We start from the raw sequence: 27,589 nt of genomic DNA on the forward strand, positions 1-27,589 counted from the left end.
ATGGCTATCATAGGGTAAGTGATGCGTTTTTATTTGGTTCCCACACATCAAATTTGGGTAACAAGATGTGATGGCATTCTCTAAAATATTATGGATATATTCTTGAAATGTTCGCCTTTTAGTGACCTTTTCAATGGCTGAATTATTAACCTTGGTCAGTTTCCTGCAAAGTCACGATTATATGAATTATATATATATATATATATATATATATATATATATATATATATATATATATATATATATATATATATGTAATGTTTATTAATGTCACAAATGACTCATTGATATAATTAGTTGACTTCGGTTTTTAACTTTGATGCGATGCATATAAATGTTTATTTCATGTAGATAATGATATTTGTATTCATTGGAATATTAGGATTATATAGACAGATCTTTGCACACATATCGACGTAGTGGGTGAGCGTGACACCACATGTATCATGTTTCATGTTTATGTGCTCTATATAAAACATTCGCATGACCTGGTAGCAGTTAGCAATTTACAAGAGGGTGAAATATTCTTCCATTCCATTCAATAAATTAGTACAATTTTTATATGTCAAAGCGAAACATAGATATATATACATAAGATATACGTCCAGTTCCTTTTTTGTTATTCCTGATACATTCATATATGCAGGGCCTGGGCGTATTACTACAATGGATGGAACTGGATGGACTTGCCTGGGTTGCTCTAAGTTCTTATTTACCTAAGACTATTTAACTGTGTTGGTATGCCATTTAGATTTTGATCCTGTTTCTGATTTGGATTCACATTTGAGCATTGGGAGTGGGTAAGTGTGTTCAAGTGTAAGTGTGTGGTGATGGGAATGCGCTATTTGTGCGAAAGAATTGTAGATACAAAGAAAAACAAATAAATATTAAGCTTGAGAAAAGCGAGTAAACAGTCAATCTCGAAAATCCAAAAGGACCCCGCGGGATAGATTCATGTGGCTCGAAATACAAGAATAACTAGGACTACCACAAATACGTTTTGCAGCGCCGTTGAAAGAGAGTAGGAACGTCCGAAACGCAAGTGTAAGCGCATACGGATACTGAACCTGTTGCAATATATTACAGCTGACGAGGGTATTGGCAGGGCGTGGCTTCATTCAAGAAGCGTGGAAATATAGCAGACTGTGCCTGAAGGCACAGAGCTTCCACCTAGAGTCATCTTTATCCAACAACTTGGCCGAAAAAGATTTTTGACTTATTCATCTGACCTGGCGTGTTGCTCTTGCATGGTGTAGTATTAATATTATACGCATGTCGTAATGTAGTCCGAAGTAATCCACATTCTGTTGTCCAACTGGCTAAAGCTTGTATTATTTTATACAGCACCCCTCCATTTTGTGGTTGTCGCTGAGAATGACGGTCTTAGGGTGCTAAAACACATTTTTCTCTCAGTTTGACTGAATTAGTAATGTTGTATATTATTGGCCATATCAACTACACTCAAGATGCATTTTACCTTATTTATGTGATGTCATTGCATGCAATAACAAGTTTGGATAAACTTTCGGGCTGAAGGTGGCAAATTCGCATTACGATTCACTGGAGAAATCATCCTTACACTTGGTCACAAACTATACTTGTCGTGCTTTAGAGTAAAAATACGTCAAGGTAGTCGTTCATGTCGCAGAAGTGAGCATCGGTTGTCATATCGCGACAGCCATCGGTGGCTTCGATGCTCTGCAGCAAACTGTCATTGTCCCTACAGCACGTTTTAATCAGATTGCAGTAGAAGATGTACATATGCTTTACCTGGTAGATGATAGCCTGCCCAATACAAAGGCAGCAAAATTACCGGTAATGACAGTTCTTGACTACAGCCACGCGTTGCAGTTTATGTTCGTTACCCTGAGGCCACACTAGGTTCACTTGAATCTATTTTCACGAGTTATTCATAATCTTCCCGAAGATGGCCTTGTACATCAGCCTGAATAAGACTTTCTCACACTATGTGTCTTAGTTCGCAGTCTATTTTAAAATGTATATTCCACCACACGCTGACATTTGGTACGCCACAGCCTAATATAGAGCTTCTAGAGCTGTATGCTTTACTATTAAACTTGTTACGGTTATTTTAATCATGAGACTGCCTTAGATGCTTTCAGTGAAATTTCCTCGAGTTTTCTGATCAAATTTGCTGCGTAGTCGCTGAGCCCAGCCACTGTAAAAATCATGGTTTTCGGAGTCAGTGGACAATCGCAATGTGCGTCATGTATATAATTGGTCAATTTAATATCGACTTTAAAAGTATAGCCCTAGGGTAAGACTTCCGCAAGAGTACAAATTGTCTCCAGAGCGGGCGGGTAGACCTAGTTTGGCAGGTTCATATCATATCATAGCCATTAAGTCGTGGGCGCAGAGTTAGCACATCCAATATGTTGGCTTTCCACTGTCATATTCTGGATTGGGACGCTCGCTCTTGTATAATCCCTACTAATCATCGCAATGGCATCAAAAACGACCTTCTAAATGAATCGGTGCATATTCTTCTCAGCTAGCAGAGCAAGCCTGGTACGTACAATTTTCGTAGATCGTTTCATCACATTTAGGATGCAATAATGGTTCGGTTCAAAGCCGTATTTAATAGCTGAGGTGTCGTGAAATGCCTCGAACGCATTCGGCAGTTAAAGCACATCGGTCTTGGTATAAATCATGGTAGCTGCCATATTTCAGTAGCGACATGTCTTGCACATATTCTATGCATTCTCATACTCATTTTCAGGTATACCAGCACGGCTGAATTGACTACAGAAAGCCTCCATATATGGAAGTTTATTTATTTCAATAACTCTCAATTACTGCTGTATTCGAATAGGTAAATGCATTTAGGTGTAATTTAATTGGTGTCTGGTTCCCGAGCCAGAGGCAGAGGCCGTGAGCATTGCTGTGGCGTTTGACTCCATTTTCCGTAGTTTCGCTATAAATAAACTGTAGCAGATTACAGAGAACGTCGTGTACTTTTTCATATTGTTTGCGATTGCGCTGCTTTTTCACGACAAAGCTGTTCTGATAGCTTTCACGGTAAGGAGAGAGCGGTATATCAGTGGTCTTGCACTATAACGTTATCTAATGCTTTGCTACATGTATAGCTGTGATTTTCGGTTGTAAGATGGTAAAAACTTCTCAAATGTAAAACGTTCAAAACCTTTCAGCATAATCATTACATGCTGAAGCAGCTTCGTTGCTCGTTTTTCTGTATCCAGATAGCGCATGCATCATTACACGTGTAAACCAAAAATCATTGTATCTCTAATTTAACATAATAAACATTTATGTTACAATATCAGAATCTAGACCTGCTTTCTTACATAACTGTGTTAACTCTACCACAAATTGTACACTTGCGTGACTTGAAATAAGAACAATCACACAAAAAGTTCAATAATCACAAATTGAAGCTCAAGTTCAATAATCACATACTGAACATGCTTCTACGCTCATCTCTCTGTTGCCAAAATGAGTGTTTCCAGATCATTGTTACGGCATAGCATTCATAACAGCATAACTCTACACCGAACGAATCCAGCGTAATATTTGCTTGTTTATCTCACACATTTGCAGAGCATTTACTAACACAAATATATGTCCTTCCAGTTGTTATCCGTTACACTATGGGTTTTACAAGTAACATTTCAACCAAGCTAATAATTAAGTTATACAAAACACTATAGTATTTGTAAATGTATGAAGTTTTATTTTATTTTTTTAATGTCTTCAATCATCTTGCTCCGAGCCCATTGGGAGGGAAGCGCTCTCTTGCCTCAAGTAAGCCAGATATATCCCTCAAAAGGCAATCTTTCACTACGATGGGTTCTTCATATCTCCCAGACGTACATACATCTAGCCGATCTGGGCCGACTGGCATAGACATGGTTCATTATCAATTTCAATATTAACATGGCAGATATTCCTTAAAGCATAGACCTGCACGTTTATCATCGTTAAATGCATATTGTTTCACTCACATTTAATGCAAATTGCATCTTATTTCTCATGCTATTTGGACATTTCGCCAGCTAAATTTTCAGTTTTTTTTCACACGTTACGTTAAAAGGATTGTGCTTTGATCAAATGCATTATATTACAGTGATTAATTTGCGGCGTGGAAGTATCAGTATTTGCTTCAAACATGAACTATACAATTCCAGTAACATTTCTGCAAGGTGAAACCAAATGTGAAAATAAGGACAAGCTCCCTCACATATATCTACAATTGCATGATGCAAGTATGTATTTCATCATATCCTAGGGAGATAATGTATCTCATATGGTAAAGCGCCATACTCATTGCTCAGCGTACTAGGGTTCGATATTCGTCCAGGCCATTAATGGTCATTTGCCCCAGCGTACACTTGGAACAGGCACTTAACCACTATGTCCTCAGCATAATGCGGTAAACAGGAAGTTAAAACAACGTTAAAACAAGTTCGTAGGTTTAACTTCCTTATTGTAAGTCAGATTGATATTTTTAAAAACAAACTTGTACAGGTATCTGAATTGGACAATTGTAATCAAATAATCCATGAAGACAAATTACAAATATATTATTTTATATAAAATAGTATCGTGCATCTTCAATTTACAACTGAGTATTTAAGCAAACTGCCTTAACGGTACAATCTTGAAAATTATACATTTGTCATTTGAAAAGTATCTCCTTTGTATCAGATAAGGCCTGAATAGAATGGTGGTATTCTTCCATAAAGTTCCCTACATGACTAATACCGTATGCCTCCTATTCGGTATGATGTTTGTCATGTGTGTACTGGTCTGTTGATTTTCACTGGTGATTTTCCATCGGTCGGTTCCGGGCAGATATCACCCATACTGATCTCGAGAGGATCACAAGCTAATGAAATTACATGTTACAGAAGTGTGTTGCCTTCATGGTGTTTAATTATTTACACTATCCTCTCCACAACGTATTAATACATACATATATCCATACATACATTCATGTGTCTGTCTGATTATGACTTTTAATGTAGCTTGAACAATATGTCTGTCATTTCGCTACCATGTCGGCAGTGTGACAGTTTATGGCTAGCACTGGGGCATTATGCCCAGCTCAGTCATATTATCCTGATATTAGGCCTACCGGACTTAACACTAGCCTCTTAATACTAGGGACCAATCGAGGCAGCTGCTAATACCATTTTCATAAGTATTTGGTATGACTCAGCCGAGGTTCGAACCCGCATCCGAGGAGGACGTCCTAACCACCTAGGCCATTGGTGCGGTCTACATACATACATACATACATACATACATACATACATACATGCAAAAAGTAAAGTACTACAAACACATCATATGTAACTACTTAAAAGATTGAACGCGTAATCATTCACGTTGTGCCCAATATTTTGTAACTAGCGGGAAATACGAACATTGCAAAACGAGGAATCATCAAGAGGAATAATCAGTAGATAATTCAAATAATTAACTATATTTGCAATTGATATAACTCATTATTATGATTTACTTAAAATACCAATCGAAAAACAATTGCTGTTATCGTCCTTTATACTTTCCTCATTCCGTTAGTTCGCGTGACTTCATTTTGAAATCACTTATATTTCAAGAGATATTGTTCGAATGACACTGTCGAAAATCCGCCACGCTCACTTTTTCACAGATTTTTGCTGGCATCGTTTTACGAAAGTCGTTGGATTGATCGAGAGAGAGAGAGAGAGAGAGAGAGAGAGTTGGTAGTTACCTCATTTACTTCTCTGCGACCATTGAATCTCCGATCAAATGTTCCATCTTCCGATTTAGTCATTTTAGTGAACACTTCTCCCTCAGTGTAATGCATCGACAGTTCCATCAACTGTTGAAGCAAACAGATGCTGTGCTGCGATTTTCAGACATAAATAAACTGTAAAAAATTAAATATATATAAATTTAAATAGATATAGATTAAGATAAATTTAATATTTGAAAACTTTATTGAACAAAGAAAAAGCCATATTGGAAGTTGATCATAAAAATAGGATAATATTTTATCTTCAGGTATGAATATCATAAAGCCTGGAAATGTTTTGTAATTTGCACATATGTGAAGATTTGGACATGTACCTAGTAAAACGATAATAACTCATTACCGTAACGCAACGTTAGTGGGGAAAATCATACACGTTTTGGTTTCAAAAGTTCAGTTTATTTTCTCTGTTCGTTCTTCACAAAGGTAATGGGTTAAATTTTCGTTTGAAACTAAAATTGTACTTTGCTATGTAAGGTAATAACATTCGCAGCACCAATAGATGGCAAAAACACCGTGATGAATAATATAGGTCATATAGAGTAGACTTCGTACGGAACAAATTGCATGATCTATCTGAAAGCAGAACATAATGTAACATATCGTCGACTTTAGGTCAATTCAAATCGTCCATTAAGAAAAAGGGCTCAGCGAATCAATGTCTTACACACGCAAAAGAAAAATCAAATACTCAAGCAGAATGTAAAAGGTAATTCAGCACGTTTATATTACCTTCGATAAATAAATTCGAAGCATAAATCTACTCCAGAGCGCAAGTTATTTATTGTAACATTATTTGAATATTGAAAAACAATCTTGGAAATATTTTGCATTGCGCCACATGCACCGTTCTAGTTTATGCACACACTTACACACACACACACACACTTATGAAATATAGATAAATAGATAGATAGACAGATAGCTGGATAGATAGATGGATATAAATCAGTAAGTACCATCATAATAATTAACTGATGTAAGATGGTGCATGTGTGTGTGTGTGAGAGAGAGAGAGAGAGAGAGAATAGCCGGGATTATATAAATATGTTGGCATCATAACCCATTTCCTTTGGTCACTGAATAATTATTGCACAACACAGAGAGAGATTAGCTTTGTTAATGATGATAACGTCATTATACGTTTAAAACATGGTTAAAAGGTATTATATGGCCTGTAAGCCCTGTATTATAATGAAGCTTGAAGCAATACCTGCATAACATTTGACTGTGTTCTATGATATATTTGTTTTATGTCATTCTAATACCAGAAAAAAAAATAATAAAAAACAAAGTTACTAAACAAATACACCAAGTTAAAGCAATGACTCATTTATGTCAAAGATTTTGTCAATATTGCGCCCCTCCTCCAAACACACGCACATACACATACACACACACCGATCTCTCTTAGAACTAATGATTAATCAGGTTTTGATCTTAGTAGGTCTATTGATAAACTGCAAACAGGATTTATTTGTCTAAAGCAGAAAAGAATATAATGATAAAATACATAAAATTAGGTCCAGGCTAATTTGGTGTTGTTGTGAACTCAGCTCATTTTCAGTACAGTGTTAACTACAATTAGAAGTATCATAGAGATACAAAGTTTTAGAAATTCATCATGTATACATTTCTTTTAGGCACATAAGTGAATTGAACGTTGAGAACGAGTACTTGAGAAAGACTCTGGCTAGCCTTCATAAAAATATAGTTGCTGGAGACGAAGAACCACCAGACAAATCAAAATTACCCAAGAACATGAAGGGTTACCTGTCGATTTTAGAAGTGGAAGCAAATGTGAAAGAAATTGCACAGAAATTCCATGACATGAAAACGTAAGTTATATATTCAAAATGATATTAAATTAGACACATTGATGATTTCTTTAAACGTATAACTGTACTTGAATGAGGTGATACGATAACTTGGTAATATGTATTAAATCTTCAAAGCATTATAAGACAGATTTGTTTCATTTCATATAAACACTAGAGTCCAAATTTAAGTGAGGATAACATTTGTTTCTTTACAGGTCAAAAGGCGAAATTGCTATTTACTTGCAACAGCTTTCGAACGCTAACTCTTGTCTGCATGTAACTACCATTTGACAATTTTGTGTTACGTTTGAAGATAGTTTCTATTATTGAGATTGATATTATACCAGGAGTTCCGTTTTGTAGTGGATATTTCCTTTTTATTAAATGCTACAACAGATCGGTCCGTGTTTACGGAGTCAAAACTAATCAACATTATATAAAACAGGTAACCACGGTGAAACGTAGTCACTAGTTCAAAAGATAATTTAAATGTTGCACGGGAGTGATTACATACGCTACATGATATTGCAGCTTTTCTTGACGAATGTTGAGGCTGACTGAGAAGAAAGACATACTCAGTTTCATAGAATCCCTCACTGTTACAGCTACATGACTTTAAAAAAAGTAGTCCTACCTCAGAAAGTGTCCTTAAAACTGGATACAGATTTAGACAGCAATTAAAGAAAAGGAAGGTAGAATCAATATCTTGTATTTTCTTGTTGCATTTTCTGTATATATAACTCTGCTTGATGGGATCAGTATCATACTATTCTCTTGCAGCACGTATTTGTACTATTGCAGTAGTGCCTGTATAGTAATAACATGTATGGACCCTCTTTGGTATATAAGGTTATAAATATATTTTAAAATGTTCAAAAATGCGAGTTGTAGACAAGACTATGGATGCATATTGTACAAAACATAAACTATGTTATGACTGAGTGGTATTAAACAAAGAAAAAGAAAGAAAAGCAAAACCATCAAGTTTAGTAAAATTCAACAAATAACTTCTTTTCCTAAAATTTAAATGGAACCTACAGTGTCAATTAATTCTAAGTAATCCCCAAAGTAATAGCTAATTAATTCTAATCTTGAATGTGTTGATGTATCATTAGTTGTGTATGTGTTGATGTACCATTACTCTTGATGAATTACAATGATAAAATCCAGAATGCCTAATCACAAAATAGTGATTTTGTCCAAAATTGGAATGAACAAAATGCGATTCCAATGAATAATTTAAAGAAATATTCCCTTACATGGGTAAACACATACATATACTCGACCTCTGTAAATATGTTCTCTTTTTCTAATACATACACACTTTCAATGACTGTGTAATCATCAGTCTTAATGCGTGTAGTCATACGATTTCGATCTTCCTATATCAGGATACAGCCCATATGACCAGTTTCATTTGGTTTTCCTTTCTTCCTTTTCTTTTGGTGAATTTTAGCACCATACTTGTATGATTTAGTCTTGAAATTATTCTGAAAATATGATTTAAAAATGATGGCAACATTTGCCCCCGATTAGCAAATAAACTGAGAATGATGAAATTACAATGTCAGGGAATATATCGAGGAATTGAAATTTAGGCTAGAAGCCATGCCAAAATAATGATACTAATAAACACATGGTGTAGAAATACATTAAATATTAAAGCAGATTAATGATGCTTTATAGATAAAATATTTCTTTGTTTGGAAAAGTTTATTTTCCTGATTATTTTATCAGTTTTTAATTAAAAACCTTTATAAGATTGTTCTTTTATATAGCGACATATGCATATGCATATAAAGACGGTTGTATCCAACTAGAAGGTTTCCCAATGTTTCCGTGTTCTTTTGAGAAATAGTTCTTTAATCGGCTCTACATAGTCAGGGTTATTTGACGTTCCCTTAAATCCAATGCATGTATACAAACAGTCATACTCTGGCCTGTGTAAATATTTCCACTATTCAGGCGATGTTAAAAATTAAAGATTTTCTTTTGTCAATTTTGTATCTCAGTGTGTTCGAATCATTAACAGTGGGGTATATTCATAGCGAAAATCACATCCCGTGGAACACTCGTTCAAATTTTTCAAAGACAATATAAATAGTGTAACGTTTGATAAAAATAAAACTGATCATTTGAACATATGTAGAATAGAGAAGTTTACATTCTTTCACTATGCTAAAGAGATGTATCAATATGTGTTTAACAAACATTAAATGAAATGGTCATTAATATGTATTTTATCATCTGATGTCTTCAAAGCGCGATGTAATGAAACGGTTAAATTATGCCAGATGTTAGATATAAAAATAGAATGAGTCTCATTAATGTGAAAAATGATTTATTACTGGACTATTGATAATGATGAAATTTTAAGCCGCCAAGGTCGAGATACGTTGAACGATTGCAGAGAAACTTTGCAAGTGCATCCAATGTATTGAAGAAACATATGCAAGTACAGCTTGTATCTTCACCAGATAATATTTTTATATCATAGTAGAGCATCGACGCAAGATAATGCGATATTCCACTACGTATATTATCACCCGTGTCCACCTTGCTTAGATTTCCTCGGTCTCATGACTATTTCATAAAGCTGCTTGACTAATCACTGTAATGCGATTTAATTCTGCGCTATTGTCCCTTTCCTATAAATCCTTGGCACTTATTACAACTGTGATGAGCTGACCAAAACTGATACAGGCAAGCATAGTGTCGATGAGAGTGTTAAAGAAATATCACATAAAAATACCCCCTTTCCCCGCATGCACACACACATTGCGATACACATTAATTGATAAACACGCGCATATATAATTTTATATATAATAATATAAACAAAATTAAATGGAATTAAATTTCCAAATTCTCCCGAACAAAGATTCCCCTAAATAGCAAAGTCCATTTGAGACTCGGATGCTGCAAAAAAACCAACTAAACTGAAAACGCAATAATCCATACTCAATACAAAAATCAATTGTTAAACACTTATAAATGAAAACTCATATCCAAAAACAAACAGTTGAAGAAGCATCTGTCATGTAAAGCTATTGACTAAAAGTTACATTTTCTTACTTTAGGGATGCGGAAAATGCAATAAAAGAGAGGGAATGTCTATTGTTAACACTGGACTGCCTTTTCAACCATGCACGAGATCTATCAGAAGGCAAAACAGAAGGTGACGTATCGTCTACTTTAGATGAAATCAAATCATCCATTAAGAAAGAGAGTTCAGCAAATCAATGTGTTACACACGCAAGAGAAATTTCAGGCATGCTAATGGAATGGAAAAGGTACTTCAACACTTTTATATTAATCTCGTTGAATAATATGAAATAGACACAAAACCTAATGGCGAGCACATATTATGTATCGTTATGTTCTATGAATGCTGACGCACATAGCGTAATACCATGGAGATCTTTCGAATTGCGCTACAAATTTCTCGTCCGTACAAAACATGAATCTACTTTGAGTGGAATAACAATTGTTAAATTAATTATTATTATTGTGCAATATATAAAATATACCTTTATGGGCAAACAGTATTCCATGATATGCATATGTACCATAAATAAGGTAAAATAGTAATTACATTGTTAAACTTTATATGATACTTCCTGGTAAGCAGGGACTATGTTTATTTCTAATATCATTTTTCTATAATGCGTATTTTTAACTTTTACTTTGCATACATTATGTTTGATCATGATCATATTTTCCACTGATAGCCTTAATTAAAGAGGACTAAATGCATTGATAAAACCAATATTTAATTTACAACAGACTACAGAAATATAGTGTTAATTATGATACTACTACTACTACTACTACTAGTAATGCTTCAAAATTATGGCATTAACTTAAACATTTTGTATAATAAATTATAAAATTAAAAGGCTATTTCAAAATGAAAGTATAATACCAAAAAGATTAAAATGATGATTTCAATCACTCATTTGTTTTCGAACACAAGAAGATACATTCTGAAGAGAAATCTAATGGAAGAAATCAAGAGTACCATGCCCTATTTTGGAAAAGCTATAGATCACCCAACCAAATGTATTTTAAAAATTGTAGGACACGTTCCCAATTTCTTTTTAAACGAATCATTGTCCAACACTATGTTATCTAATAGATGATCATAAATACACGATAAATTATAGCAAAAAAATTATAGTCTTAGAAATAGAGAGTTTTGAATGGAATGGGACAGGCTTGAGCAATCTAAGTCACTTATTCATTTCCAGTTTATTAATTCATAAGTTACAATAGTCTATTTTCTGAATATATTAATTGAAGAGATATATTAACCTAAAAGTCACATTCCAAGTATCAGATGTGGTCTAACAATTACTTGCTTAATGATAATAATATCAATTGTCGTATATAAATTATTAAATTCAAACCTGATTTTGTATCATTTTAAAGGCTAATATCTGAAGATTTGTCGTGCGCACAATATATATCATCTATGTGTCCTAGTAATTTCATGTAGATCGACTAACCAATTAGAAATGAAAAAACAACTAGAATTCAGAAGGGTAGATGTTATTTCAGAAACGAAACGACAACAATAAAATACTTATGGAATTTTCGAACATAATTTATACAATATTTAACACTTATTAAATTTTTTAAAGTATACTATATTCGATACAGTCGTAGTAAAATCATATTTACATTGTGTTTATACTTGGGCTAATAGGAAGAAAATAAGATAAACAATTGCACATTTTGACGTAACAATGGTTTTACAGGCCTACTTTTACCAACTCAGGATGAAATTAAATATTCATTTACGGTCTTTATCCCTTTTGACTGATACTATTTCTTATTTCTGTGCTAAGGCTATTCACATTTCACACTGGAACGTTTTCTTTCATATGGAGAGGTTGGGTATAATACACTCCTTTCATGACCTTGCAGTAAACAGTTTATATATATCTATATATATATATATATATATATATATATATATATATATATATATATATATATATATATATATATATATATACCGAAAGCATGGATAGAATACACATGATTGATGTGTATAGATTTAAATCGGAGATGCTGACATCTAGGCTATAGATGATTCTAAGAAGATATTTAGAAAGTATTGGAAAGTATGCCATTCCCGAGACGATATTAGATATTAACTTGCTTTAAGTGTTATTTTCACTGGTTGTGATGCTAGTAAAGGAAGTTGTAAGATGTCTTGCTCCCACAGAACCAGATCGGTTCAATTTAAACTGAAACTTTCACGTGGTTAATCTGAATTTAAGTCAATGATCAATGTGCTGAAAATTTATGATACCTTTTTCCGTAACCCTTTTATTCTGTCTCGCTCTTTAGTGTATAATCATTCAAAATCTATAAATATATTATAAGCGTGCCTATACATATAAATGACTAGCATTGACGGTATTAATCATAGCAGATGAGACATCCGTAATGTATGCAAAGGAAAAACATTGGGAGTAAACGAACGAACCGTAGAAACATTTAAATCTATGCAAAAGGCAAAAAACTTATCGGGATACAATCTATTTATGTACAAAATATATCATTTTTCTATTTATATTTCTCAAATGTTCGAATATTTAATAGCCTTATCATACACTTTCATTAGACTAATAGTGGCGTTTTGTTTGAGTGATGTAATGTTGTAAACTAAACAGTTATCATATTGTATAAATTATATAAACTTTAATGGCTTAAATATACTCTTAATTTTGTATAATGAATCAGTAATGAAAATGATATAAATATAGTATCTCCTCAATTCAGAGTAACTCTGATGAAAAGAAAGAGCTTCTTGATGTTATTTTAAGTTAATAGTCATGCAAAGTATGATACTCAAGTTCCTAATGAGTGCTTCATATTACAAAAGACGGCCCTACACAAAACGAAATATGATAAAGGCTCGTCCCACGCCAATGTACTCGAAAAGACTTTTAAAAGTTCATATTTGATGATATTAATGATACTTTCATGATATTAAAGAAAAAACATTGAACAGCTTTCATAGCTAGATAAAATGTCTTTCGCAAAGTAGAAATGAAAAACAAAAATACAAACCGTATATCCTACACCAAAGTTATGGAATAAATGTCTTAAAGTTTATTCGTGCTTTTCAGTGAGTTCATACCATATTTTAGCTTGCTTGGTATGAATAATGTATAAGCAATACAGATACAGCATCCACAGCAAAATATTAATTTTAGCAAGGAAAGCGATAAACAGAACCAAACCTAACAGATGTTTATAACATTGCTGTTAACTGAATTTGTATGCTCTCACTCTCTGTCATAACTCCATCACTCATTCAAAGTGTACATTACTGGTATGGCTACATTGGTATCGGGTATACACCCTTTTGTTATCAAACACTGATTCCTTTTAAAAATGACCAAACTGACTAACGATTGCGATCGTGAGGAATATGGAAATTCTACCCAAGGTCATACTTTGACGACATGAACTCTAAATTGGTATGTGGAGCCTCTATCACACACGAGTAACACATCATTCCATCACAAGTTAGAAGATAAAATTCTTGCACAAACATGGGGGCAATCGGGCATATTTACATCTACATCAAACTATATTCAAGAACGATTTTTTCTCAAGATTGATTTTCCTCAATATTAAAGGATCCTTTGATTCTTTCCCCTCAATATTAAAGGACCCTTAGGGTTTGTACACATATTTGGAGACATTTAAGTTATTTACTAATGAAAAGACAACAGACAGAAACGTTAGTAATAATTAAAAAATACAATAACAATTACTTACTTGAAAATAATATAGATATAATAAATTTATTTACAGATTTATCGATAAGGTGAACCGATGGTACACTGTTAAATGCATGGTGATCAATAGGACAATCTGGTGTTACATTACAGGGTTACAGAACATCTATGTAGAAGGAAAAATGACGTGCAGTCATTACTGTATGGTCTTCATAGAAAAGTTCAACACTTATTTAATGGTGAAACTAGAACTGGCCCTACTTCTTCCTTGTAGCAAGTATAGTCGTCTATCAGCAGACATAGTTCGGCTTATGGATATGTTACAAAATCCAGAGACATTTCACGTATTCTATTTGAATGGAAGAGGTATTTTGTTATTTTGTACATCAATATAACAAGGATTAATACCTTATTCTAATACTGTCCAATGGTGTTAGATCAGGTTTGACCAAGAACAATGCTACTGTCCTTACAAATAGGATTCAGCCTAGCCAATTAATATGTTGTCAGCGCAAGCATGTAATGAGCCTCAGGTTTGCAACATTCGTCAAAGGCGATACCACCTAGATACTTTAATATTGCCAGTGTGCCCAGCTTCCGTCCAATCACTCTTATCTCCATTTGGATACCACATTGGTTGTTTGTTATTATCTTTGTCTTTTCCACTGCTCTCTATCCCATGCATTAGTGATGCTTAGTTGACACGGTTCAATAACGTTTCCAGTTCTTGCGTATATCCTGCTAAGCCATCGATATCATCGGCAAAGCGCAGGTTCTGCTCTAACACTGACACTGTCGTTATTGTCTGAAAAGCAATCGACAATGATCTTCTACAGGTAGAAGTTTATAAAAGTGGGTGAAATGACACACCCTTACCTGACCCATCTCAGACTCCGACGGAAGTTCTAAGCCAACCTCGTATATTGACATTGAACAGAAATACATTAGTCGCCTTGTTATACAGTTTTACTTAGATGTTTATGTCCTATTGCCGCAAACTGGTCCACAAGGCTGTATGCCACATCTTGCCGAAAGCCTTCTTGAAGTCACTGACAACAAGATAGAGGTCAAGTTTGTGTTACATATACTTTTCACAGATGATGTCTGCTCTGAAAACACATCTTTCTTCCGTAATGGGGGCCCCGAGTGGCCGAGTGGTCTAAAGCGCTCACCGTTCCGGATCACTGCCATCTCACCTCTGTCTGCATATGTTCGAGTCCAAGGCTCGGCTAGCGTGGGTACGTGGGAAAGCCTGCCAGTAGCTTCTCGTGGGTCGGTGGTTCTTTCCTGGGTTTTCCAGGGTTCTTCCTCCACCAGTTATACTGGCCGCCATATATGGCCTATCTTGTGCTGAAAAATGGCGTTAAACCCTACAACAACAACAACAACAAAAATCTTCCGTAATGATGTTCTCTGCTTTTGGAATTCAGTCTGTTGAGGATGGTTTTAAGCAAAACCTTGGTTGGACGCCTGATGAGGTCAATATTTTTTAATTATGGCGTAGCTGCTGATTTCTTTTCTTAGGTAGAGTGATGATCTGAGACTGGCGCCATGAGGAAGGACTATATCCTATTTGTCATGTTTTGTTGCAGATTGTTGTATACCACATTATCGAATCCGTGTTATCGCGGAGGTTCCTCCTTCATAAACATATCTTGCTGGTATATTGTCCATCCCAGCTGTATTACCTTTCTTTAGTGCCTTTATTCCAGCCATTGCTTCTTTCAAGAGAATCAGGTTGTCAACCTCGGTTGTGTGCCAGGTTAAATTTAGTACAACTGTGTCTCCAGAAGTCTCCTGGATTTGATAGACTTTTTCCAAGGGTCGACTGACGATGTGGTGAGTGGGTAAACACACAATCTTGTTGGGCTGATAGGTGGTCAGTTTAAAGTGTTCATCTTCTCTAGACTGCAAGGCTTCTTTCAATACCCCAAAGTTCACCACTCGACTGGTACGATAATTCAGAGTCAATCCTTTCACTTTGCACTGCGTGTGCACTTCTCCTTGTTTGTCCCGGTATTCGTAACCGTAATTTTTAGGACCGCCACTGGCGAAACTTGGAATCTTGTCGTCGGGGTGCTCGTCTGTCCAGGCTCCTAAACGGTCTCCTTCGATGTCAGGGTGCTGTTGACTCGGGTGATGGATGTAAATGCAACTGTCCGTGTCAAAGTACAGGACACGTTCCCCTAACAGTTCTAAAGCTTCGTACAATTTTAAGAGAGCATGAGCTGTCACGTAAGCCGCAATGATGACATTTCCAAAGAGGTCGTTTGTACAAAGTCCAGATCTTCTTCGTAATTGACCAAGATAAAATTCTCGCGAACGACGTCCAGGTGTTTCATGAATTTGGTTTTGTCGTGAATCATCTGGAAATAGCGGGAAGGTTCGGTCAAATATTTCGTCTTGGGTAAACACGGTCGTTGTGCCATTTTGCTCCACAAGCAATTGAACATCACTTTGGCAAACCATCGCCTGCCTTCCTTTTTCTCGATGTGATCTAAAGTGATGCCTTCTTGTTCCCAGTATTTCTCTTTGAATGTCTTTTGGCCTTCGGGAGTGTGACGCCAGGACGGATAGCCGCTGGCTTCTTGCTTTAGTTTCAAAAAGGCATCCACTTAGTCTGCGAAAATGCCTTTCTGAGTGGAGTCACCCTTGTGGTATTGTTGTGTCTTGGGAAAGTGACAAATTTCGTACACTTCTAACAGTTGGCATCCCATGTCCAGAGCTTTGAACTATTCTACGCTGACCCACGTCCCCGTCAAGGCGCGTTCTTCCTGGGTGTGCTGGCAAGGTTGATCTTGGTTGCATGTTTCGGCACAAGTACGGCACAAAGGAAACATCAGTTTGCCTTGGCAATGGTGAGTTAAGACGGGGTGGTATAGGTTCGTGGGAAGCAAAACTTTGCACTTGATCAAGCCTTCGTATTATCGAATGTTTTTCAGGTCGATGTGTTCCGTTAGCAATTGTGGTGCCCTGCAGGAAAGCGACAATATTTGCATACGTAGGGATTCAGCTAACACACGTCCAAGTATTTGATTTCTTCTCCTTTCTCCTCGTCGGCTTGGTACAGCAAACAGGTGGCATTGGTCCTTCCTCCGTACAAACTATCTCTCGGGTTCAGCGGGTCCATGAACTGGTAACTTTCCACGAAGCGTTTAAATTCGGGATCGGTTTTTAAACGGTGATCGTACTCGTGTTCCCACATTTCCACCACTTGGTATCGTTGCTGTTCTAACTTTAGGCGCCGCTGACAAGTGGCCTGGTACAAGTCTTCCATGGTTCGTTGTAAAAACTGATTTTTAGTGCCACGGTCAGGGTAACAGACGGGACATCCGTGAAATAAGCAACCGTTAAACTCGTACACGATCTTGGGCAAGGCACACGTATGTTCAGGAAAGAAAAAATGTCACATTTGTCACCACATCGTGGACTTGGAACACGAATGCTACGTGCAAAAATACCAACCCCCACCAGAGAAAGACGATGGTCACAAGAAGAAAGGCAATTTCATCTTTTTCGATTTCGAATGCATGCAAGAGACCGGCATTCACATTCCTAATTTCTGCGTAGCTCATCGAGCGTGCGAAAAGTACATTCAATAACCTATCTTCAGTCATTGCCCTCACTGCAGTAAGATTCCTGGAGGGCGTGAAAAAATCTTTCGAGGGCCGAACACGCTAGCCGATTTCGCTCGATGGGTCTTAGACCCCATCGACAAGACGTGGAGCCAAGAGGACATCGAACGTTACGGAGATTGTCATCGTCATGCCTTGGCACTGTTGGTACGTATGCCTTGTCCACACGTAGGGCACAATCTCAGGAGTTGACAAGCACATTTCTGCTGTGAACCTTGCGTCTTCAGATGATGTTGGTAACAGACAGGGCTGACAAACGTGCGCAGACAAGCAGGACAATGCACTGGTTCTTGCCTTTCGCTCGACAGGGTGGAGAGGCCAAACATCCTGAGCATTTCGATCCGCAATGCTTGTGTTGCTCTCGATTATTATAACCATGGTCACATTTCTCACAGTAATAACCGTATCCCAGGAATGCAGTGATACTGGTAATGGTATCGAAATGGTCATCGTGATGATAACGGTGAATGTATTTTCCATCCTTAAAGTCTTTCCCTCGAAACAACAGAGGCCCGCGCACTTCTTGAGGTGCATTTTCAAGGTGTAGCGTGGAGCTAGGACATCTTGCAATTTTTGCATTTCAGGAATGCCGCAGGGTGTGTCTGTGGACAGGCCGGCTTGTTGTAAGAGGAGTTCTGCTTCACTTCGTTGTTTGGCTCGGTCCGATTGTCGAATAGTTTTCCAGGCTCTTTTCCATTCTGCCGTGTCGTTCTTGTTGGCATAGGTTCGTCCCACCACGATAGCCCTGGCTAAACACATCTGATCTTGAGGGTTGTGAATTTGGACTAGGCTCTTTTTGGTGCTGCGAAGGTCGTTCACCAATAACACCTTACTGCGTTTTCCGGTCCCTTGTGGAGGAGAGACGAGGGTCATGTCCAGTGTGGCTTTTCCATCGGTGATGTCAAACTGATCATTGGATTGTTGCACGTGTTGAATCTTGTCCATGACTTTGGAAGCGGTCAATTCTGCAGGGCTGCTAAACTCGATCCAAACAGAGGATTTCAAACCGTCGTGTTGTATGGAAAGTCTCAAGCGATCGTCTTCTTTGGGTTGACATTGTCGCTTGAGTGTGGTGAGTAAAGAATCCCACACCCCGGTGAGGAACCCTTCTGCTTTCTCCAACGGTACTTCGGACTTGAAATCTTTAAACTTCACCGTGTATTTGTAAGCCGTGGTTCTAAATTTTCAAGAGGAGCGCTTTTCTGTCTCTCGAATGTCATAGTACCTTTCAGGGTTAACTAAGGGTGGTGAACTTTGTTTAGAGGGTTTGGATTCTGGTTCACTCATGTCCTCTTCAAAATCACTGGCATGAATTTGTGCCAAGACGTCAGCTCTGGTAAGAGGCGATAGATCACGTTTCTGCCTCTTACTTTCTTCTTCTTTCTTCTCAAATGAATTGGATCGTTTCATCTTGATAGCAAAACGTCAAATGACTACAGTTTAAACACCATGGACTAATTTATAGTCCTAGCAGACCAGTGTATATAAAAGGGTGTGTGTCTTGTCCTTTCACTATTCATTTCACTCTCAAACCGAGCACAACGATCGAAGAGACTACACAAATCGAACGTTTCATCAGAGCTTTGCGAGGGGTCATTAGAAAATTCTCTTCAGACCAGCCGACGGACTACTCTCTTTCCTTGCGAGATAAAAGTCAAGATACTTGCTTGTCAGAAGAAAGAGCATTGGTCTTCAGAGTGTCCAGACCGTCAAAAAAGAAAAAAGGGGTTAGAAAAGACAAAAGTCAAGATACCTGTTATTATTGTCAAGAAAAAGGACATTGGTCTCCAGATTGCCCAAAAAAGAAACAAGAGGAGTCAGAAGAGAGGGATTCTTCAGAAGAAGAAGAGAAGGAAGAAAGCAGACAGGTGAAGAAAAAGAAACAGGAGAAGAAAAGAAGAAGGGAAGAAAGTGAGGAGGAAGAGAAGGAAGAGGAGGAAAAGACTGTGAAGAAATTGAAAAAACAGAGAGACTAAACAATGAGACAGAAGAAGTGTATGAACTTTTCAAGGTGTTCTGGTGAGAATTGTGAATTGTGAATTGGATTGTAAATATTGATAAAAGAATAAATTAGATATAAAGGTAAGTGTCTTTGGGTTTTGATTTTAAAATAAGAACGTACACTCACACACTCATACACAGACACGTACTATAGGGGTAAAATGTTTGGGGTTTTTTTGAGTTATTGGCAATTGAAAGTCTATCTCTTTTCGAGAGACGTGGGTGGCCCTGAAAAGGACCTTTTTTGGTGTTGGGGTGAGCTTAAGCAATCAACTTTAACTGTCTTAAGCCTTTGCCACGGCCGAGGCCTACGTCTGGACTGCGTACTGTTGATGATGATGATTTGGTTGAAATCACTAAGGATGGTATGGTAGGCTTAGTCAGAGGGTTGGAGTGTTTAGCTCGGGAAGGTCGTATTCTCTTCGGTCGTGATAAAGAAGTCTGATACATTTGTTTCGGACTTCTTAACTCCGCTAAAATGTCTAACAGTAGCGTGACCGTTTGATTTTCACACCCTTGTTTCTTTGCTGCTGCTTCTTCTTGTTGTTTTTTCTTACCTCTTCTTCTTGCTGTTGTTACTGTAGAAGAAAAGCTTGTTCCGCTTCCTTTTGCTGTTGTATAAATTTCTCCAATTCTTCTTTCTGTCTCTGTCTAAAATTCTCCACGTGCGGTAATGAAGAAGGTGACGAAGGTTCCGGAACAAATTCTTGCGAGGTAAGAAAATCCACAAAATACCAATTTACCTCTTCTGAAAGTAAGTCCGGGTTCCCTTGGGTGGTCTCCACTGCTGGTGCACCCCAATTGATCGTTTTCTGAGTTTCCGTCATGTTGAATAACTGTCGCATGGATTGACAGCGCACAAGCACTAGCGAATCTATATAGACCACGTGACGTCACAGACTGTTCTGTTCGGATTGATTGCGGGCTGACTGAATTTTGTAACGCGTGTTTGGATTGGTCAATGAACTCAATCCGTTTCAATCCTTCTTCTACCTATAAATAAGCGCAGTTCACTGCACTGATTCAACTGTTCTCGGCGCCTCAGGATGTGGACCACAGTCGAATCATCAACCCTTGTTTCTTCGAGGATGTTCAGGACGGACATGCTAATGTATGTCCGATCCAACTGGACAGTTGTCCACAGGACAGACACCAGTCTGTGGATGCGAAGAGTCTATGTAGAACGTCAAGGATGCCTCAAAAGAGTCCTGATTTGCGGTCCTGCAGTCAGGCGCAGCCTAAGGACTAGAAGAAGACCAATGTGGTGCCCTTTATGTTAATATATCTTAATATTAACATGAAACCCAAAGGCCCTTTTCAGGGCCACTCATAGGTCTCGAAAAGACCTTGACTTTCAATTGCCTAGCCCATTTTTTATTGTGTGTGTGTGTGTGTGTGTGTGTGTGTGTGTGTGTGTGTTTTATATCCTTCTCCCCTGTTCCCTTTCCATAGACCTATCAGGTCGGGACCGTATTAAAATAGGGTCCCGACCCTATTCCATTTTCCCTTGGCGCTATTCAGGCCCACGATTTATTCCCATGTTAAATTTCCCTTGACGCTATACAGACCCAAAATCTATTCCCATGTTAAATTCCCTTGAGGCTAAACAGTCCCACGATTTTTTCCCATGTTAAATTTTCATTGAGGCTAAACAGTCCCAGGGGGTCCTGTAATGCTAACTCCCCTTGAGGCTGAATCGTCCCAGGGGTTTCCGTAATGTTAAATTTCCCATTGAGGCTAAACGGTCCCAGGGTGTTTTTTAATGATAAGTCACATTGAGGCTGAATCGTCCCCATATACTACTATGGACTTTTAGGTACGATACCTTTCACACGATTACGTTTGTCTTCAAGGACTTGAGATAATACATTTGATAGGTTTCTGGGGCTTTAACAAGTATTTGTTTGTTACTGACATTGCTATTATAACGAGTTCCATTTTGTAGTGGATACTGCGTTTTTAGTAAAGGCTGCCACAATTTATTTCCTGCATAGTTATGAAATGTACGGATTATATAACACTAGAAACGCAAAAGTGTTCACAAATGAGAATTTTAGAAACTAGTATTAATGAATATCCTATTGTCATATTTTACAAAATATAAAGAATCTTATGAATGTATGGTCTTAAAGTAAGAAAGAGAAAAAGCGAAATCAACACTTTAGTAAAATTCAACAAATAATTATTTCCTAAAAAGTAAAAGGAGCTAACAGTTTTGTGAATTAAATACAAAGTAATCCAGAAAGTTCTATCTTACGTCGCAAAGAAGGTTCCTAATGAATTCCAGTGTTGTTTCGAATTAATTCCAATATTGAATGTGCTGATGTACTAAAAGACGTATATGTGCCGATGTATCAATAGTTTTGATGTATCACAACTATATAATCCAGAATATCTTTGAAAGGAATTCACAATACTCCTAAAATAGTGATTTTGTTTAAAATGTAAATGAGTAGATTGCAATTCCAATGACATTTTAAATATATAATTCTTCTAAAATGTTATCAGAATACAGCTAAATGTAATTCCACAAAAAATAATACTATCTATCTGTCTGTCTGTCTGTCTATCTATCTATCTGTCGATCGATTGATCGATCTGTCTGTCTGTTTGTTTATCTATCTATATATAGATCTATAGATCTATCTATCTATCTATCTATCTATCTATCTATCTATCGATAGATAGATAGATAGACAGACAGACAGATCGATCGATCGATCGATCGATAGATAGATAGATAGATATACAGATAGATCAATAGATAGATAGATAGATAGATAGATAGATAGATAGATAGATAGATAGATAGATAGATAGATAGATAGATAGATAGAAAGATAGATATATTTTGTTGATGCAGCTTCCCGCAGGATATTTTTTCCCGCTTTCTTATGCAAAATTACAATAATTAAATTTGCACTAAAATGGATATGGTGATAATGTGTACACATGTTGATGAACTAAAGAAAAGCTTTACAAGTGCATCAAACGTGCTGAGGAAACAGACGTAAGTAGAAAGCACCCACACCATCACTAAAAATTAGTATGGCTTTACAGTGATGGTATAAAGCAATTTGATATACCAATGCTGCTGGTAAATCAAGTTATGCCCTCCTATAGAGCATTAATAGGTATATAAAACCATTGCTTCAGCGGTAGTTTACGTTTAGGAAAGGTAGGGTATCGCTTCTTAACTCTAATAAGTTAATTAAGAGAATAATGAAAAAATATGAATAACCCTTTTTAAAATGAATTAATGGTAGACGATTTCATCCAAATACTTCCTGCATTCACTTAATCTTTCTCTCTCGCTCTTACTCTCACTTACTTTGATACATAAGGGGCAAAATACGGGAACATCCGCGGAGTGGGAGAGGAAAGAAAATTTGACCTGTTGAAACCTTTGGAATTGAACTTAAAACAAGTAACCTACAAGAACCTGGGTCGTCATAACGGTATATGCTGATATTTCGTAGAAATTAGATGGCGTTTATAATACCAAATGACTCAAAGGCGCAATCCATACAAAAAATAGAACGTGGCAGATATTTGCTTGTGTCATGTGACGATGTCTCTGGACATGTGGATGATAGCAAAGTATACAGCGGAACGGACCAACGGAAAGGAAAAAGATCGAAATTGAGAATAGTAACAGTTGTATGGACGGTAACAATCTAATTAAAGCTTAATAATGACTTAGTTCAACTGTAGATACATTTAAATGTGTGAACAAACTCTTGTTGCTTCGTCATTTCGCTTAGTTAATATTTTCAAATCGTTTCAGTCAACTCGCCGGTAAGTGAATCGATGCGTCTTCAGTATTCACAAAGCTAGCTTTATGTGTCTGTTGTGCTGTGCCTCATTCATTTATACCATATTTCACGTTTAATTTATATGTGTGTCTGATATTTATATTATCAATTCGAATGAAAACAAATAGCTCGCAAAATAGAGAAGAAACCACTTCTCAATTTGCAAAGAGGATGGTGAATATCAGTAAAAGGTAAAGAACTACCTTTTTGCAGCAGATTGGACGTGGATGTAAGGTGTTTATTCACTTCATCAATATCCATTGCGATTATTCAATCTTAACACAGTTGGAAATGCAAGTATTTGTATGTGATATAAATAAGATACATGTATAGCATGCACTCTGTATATTTAATAGGCCACTCGATTCCTATTAAAGAAAAATTGGAATCATTCCGTGTTTTTTTAATGATAGAGGGTAGATAATATACTTGCATTCTTTTTTTTCTCTCTCTCTCTCTCTCTCTCTCTCTCTCTCTCTCTCTCTCTCTATATATATATATATATATATATATATATATATATATATATATATATATATATATCACAGAGAGTGAGAGAGAGTATATACATTGCATCATTTATATGCCACGAGATGTATACATTTTTCATTGAGAGGAAATGAAGGTTTACGAGTTTCCTTTCAACGAAACGTGTATACCAGGAGTGGTATAGCAAAGATATAGCGTTCATACTACATATATATAATTTATTTATATCGCATACATATATATATATATATATATATATATATATATATATATATATATATATATATATATATATATATATATATATATACATACAGATACATATACGTACATTGCAAACGAAGCTAACATTGACTCCAAGTAACTTTGTATTGCCAGAATGAAAGAACTTTGCACAGCCTTGTCCATTGTGTCTTCTTTAAAAAATATACTTCTTTACCTTTTGCAAGTAAGTAATAGGAATCTTGGATATTAATAATTTGCTTTTATCATTCTGAAACTCTATTTGCATTCATTTTGATTAAATAAATGTAAGACATGCGTGATGAAAACGAATCATGGTAATACTTAAACATTGAACGTGTAACCATTCACATATCGCAAAATATCTTGAAACGAGTGGGAAATATAAACTATGCTACGTACAAGGAGGGACCAGCAAGAGGTAATTCAAAAATTTAAGTGTATTTCCAATTGATCTAAGCCATTATTATGATTGACTTAACATAGATATCGATCAAACAATTGTTTCTATCCTCCTTTTGTAGCATTCCCCTTTCCATTGGTTAGTTTGGCTACATTTTGAGATCATTCATTGGTCCTGAGATATCGTCGCATGAAAGAGGCAAAAATCCGCCGTACCCACTTTTTTCACGAACTTTTGCTGGCATCTTACTAAGATGATCTCAATAAAGAGAGAGAGAGAGAGAGAGAGAGAGAGAGACAGAGACAGAGAGAGACAGAGACAGAGAGATCAAAGGGTATGCAGAAATTATGACGATGAAATTTGTGTACTATGTTTAATTGGTTTAGAAGACGGGATTATTAATACGTTATTGTTATTTTATTACATCGTATGTGATTAATCAGTGGACATTCATCACATATTTGGAGAATAAATAAGCCTACTACTGAATCATAACTAAAGGTTGAAACAATATTTATACATAAGTATTATTGTGCCATGGGCGGATCACAATTTGACAGACCATCAATATTGATAAATCAAATTGCTTCGAACCAACAATTTAAAGACATGTAATTGGTAATGTATTTGGTATATATGATCCTTTGCACTGCTTTATTATCCGTGGCAATCTAATTTCCTCCTCTTTCAAGAATATGCATAAAGGTGATTAACCTATCACTGTGAACGCAAGTAAATATTTATCGCCACTTTCCCCATACCGTCGTCAATATAAGTGTAAAGTTGTAAATAAAGCACAAAGGAAACTTTCAATATAATCGTTTTGTTTTATTCGTAGTTATATCAAGTGCTCTAAGAACTAGCTTTAGTCCCCAAACCGACATCAACAGCATATTGTGGCCCCTCATTGCTCCCTATGTTGGTAGTTTCCTCATTTACTTCTCTGCAACCCTTAAATCTCTGATAAATAGTCCCATCTTCCGATTTAGACCTTTTAGTGAACGATTCTTCCTCCGTGTACTGTAAGATAATTTAATTTAACTTTAGTAGGAAACAAAGATATACATTTTGCTGTTTGAGTGTTCAGTTGGTTTATTCTTTTTGTTCTCAACAAAGGTAAAGGGTCAATCATTTATGATAAATTAAAACTATCAGCCGCATTAAACCATTAAATGGCAAAACCACCGTGATGAAAAAATGGGTAATGTGAAAACTTAACTTCTTACGGAACAAACGACGCATTGAAAATTGTTTATGAAATATCTTGAGTTGGTGTTAGATCTAGATTTAGCGCGCGTCATGTTCTAATTGCTGATGGAGATGTTTACTGTACAATCTATCTTGGAATTTCACGTTGTTTCTGGTAAGTTTGATAAGCCTATATATCTCCACCAGTACCATTTCCAAGAAGATATTAGATTTAACTATTATATGTTATGTTCTCTTTGGATGTAGTATATGTTAAGGAGGTTGTGGTATTTATTCAAACCACTAAACTACATCGCCTAAATTTCGAAAACATGACTAGCTTCTAGAGGTTCCCCATAATTTATTTTTCAGTTTCATAATTTTAGTGTAAAAATTGAAAATCTGTAATTTTATAATGAACAGCCCCGTTCTTACAAATTGCCCCCAGCGATAATATCAATTAGAGGTGAAAAAACATCCATAAAGTCAATCAAATAAATCCATGGTACTTAGCACCATCGGACTAAGAGAATTCTGTATGTGTATGTATGTATATATATATATATATATATATATATATATATATATATATATATATATATATATATATATATATATATATATATATATATATATATATATGTGTGTGTGTGTGTGTGTGTGTGTGTGCTTGATACTGACGGCAGTGGTAAGGAAATACCCAGAACAAGATTCCCACCCAGCAAGCATATGTATAGACAAGAAACATACATTCGTGGATATGTATTCTAAAACAAAACAAGGAAAGTAAATTATTTGGACCCACTTTCCACGAAAAAGATCTCCTCGACCGACTGAGATGCTGCAAAGGTAAAACTGAATACTTATTAGGACATAATCCATCCGAAAAGCAAACCAGAACGCATTAATATATTGAGGAATTAGTCATGTGTACACTGCACGGACGAAGTTCATTTCATGTAAAGATAAAGATATTGACTCAAACGACTACTTTGTTGCTTTAGGGATGCGGAAAATGCAAGAACAGAGAGGGAATGTCTGTTGTCAACACTGGAGTGTCTTTTCAACCACGTACGACATCTATCTGAAAGCAAGACAGAAGGTGACATATTGACTGCTTTGGACGAAATACGGTCATCTGTTAAGAAAGAGAGCTCAGCTTAACCTCGTTGAGTAATATAAAACAGACATTAAACCAAGAATATTGTTTGAATATTGACCAAATTAACAAAGGTCTTGGAGTGTTTCCGAATTGGGTCACATGTGCCTGTCTAGTTTATGCAAACACTTTCTCCAAAACAGCAATCTACTTGATCGAAATATCAACAGTTGAAAATAATTAACAACGTTATTTATGCATTAAGTAATTGTTGATTTCATGCATCAATATTGTGTTTGAAAAGGTATCCGATATTTCATCTTTAGATAGATAGTAAAATTTGGATCAATCTGATT

The 27,589-nt window shown here is 36.2% G+C and overlaps 1 protein-coding gene across 1 annotated transcript; it reads left to right on the plus strand.

Moving 5' to 3' along the window:
• LOC149797654 (uncharacterized) lies at positions 1-27,298 on the plus strand. The gene is made up of 5 exons (XM_089960786.1): positions 1-14; positions 2,741-2,833; positions 7,423-7,617; positions 10,680-10,892; positions 27,139-27,298. Exons 1-5 carry the CDS (start codon positions 1-3, stop codon positions 27,296-27,298), a joined length of 675 nt encoding a protein of 224 aa, XP_089816912.1.
• Positions 27,299-27,589: the final 291 nt, after the last annotated feature.

This window comes from Sinohyriopsis cumingii, chromosome 6 (genome assembly GCF_028554795.1).
Source record: "Sinohyriopsis cumingii isolate HCF-2022 chromosome 6, ASM2855479v2, whole genome shotgun sequence".
Taxonomy (NCBI): domain Eukaryota; kingdom Metazoa; phylum Mollusca; class Bivalvia; order Unionida; family Unionidae; genus Sinohyriopsis; species Sinohyriopsis cumingii.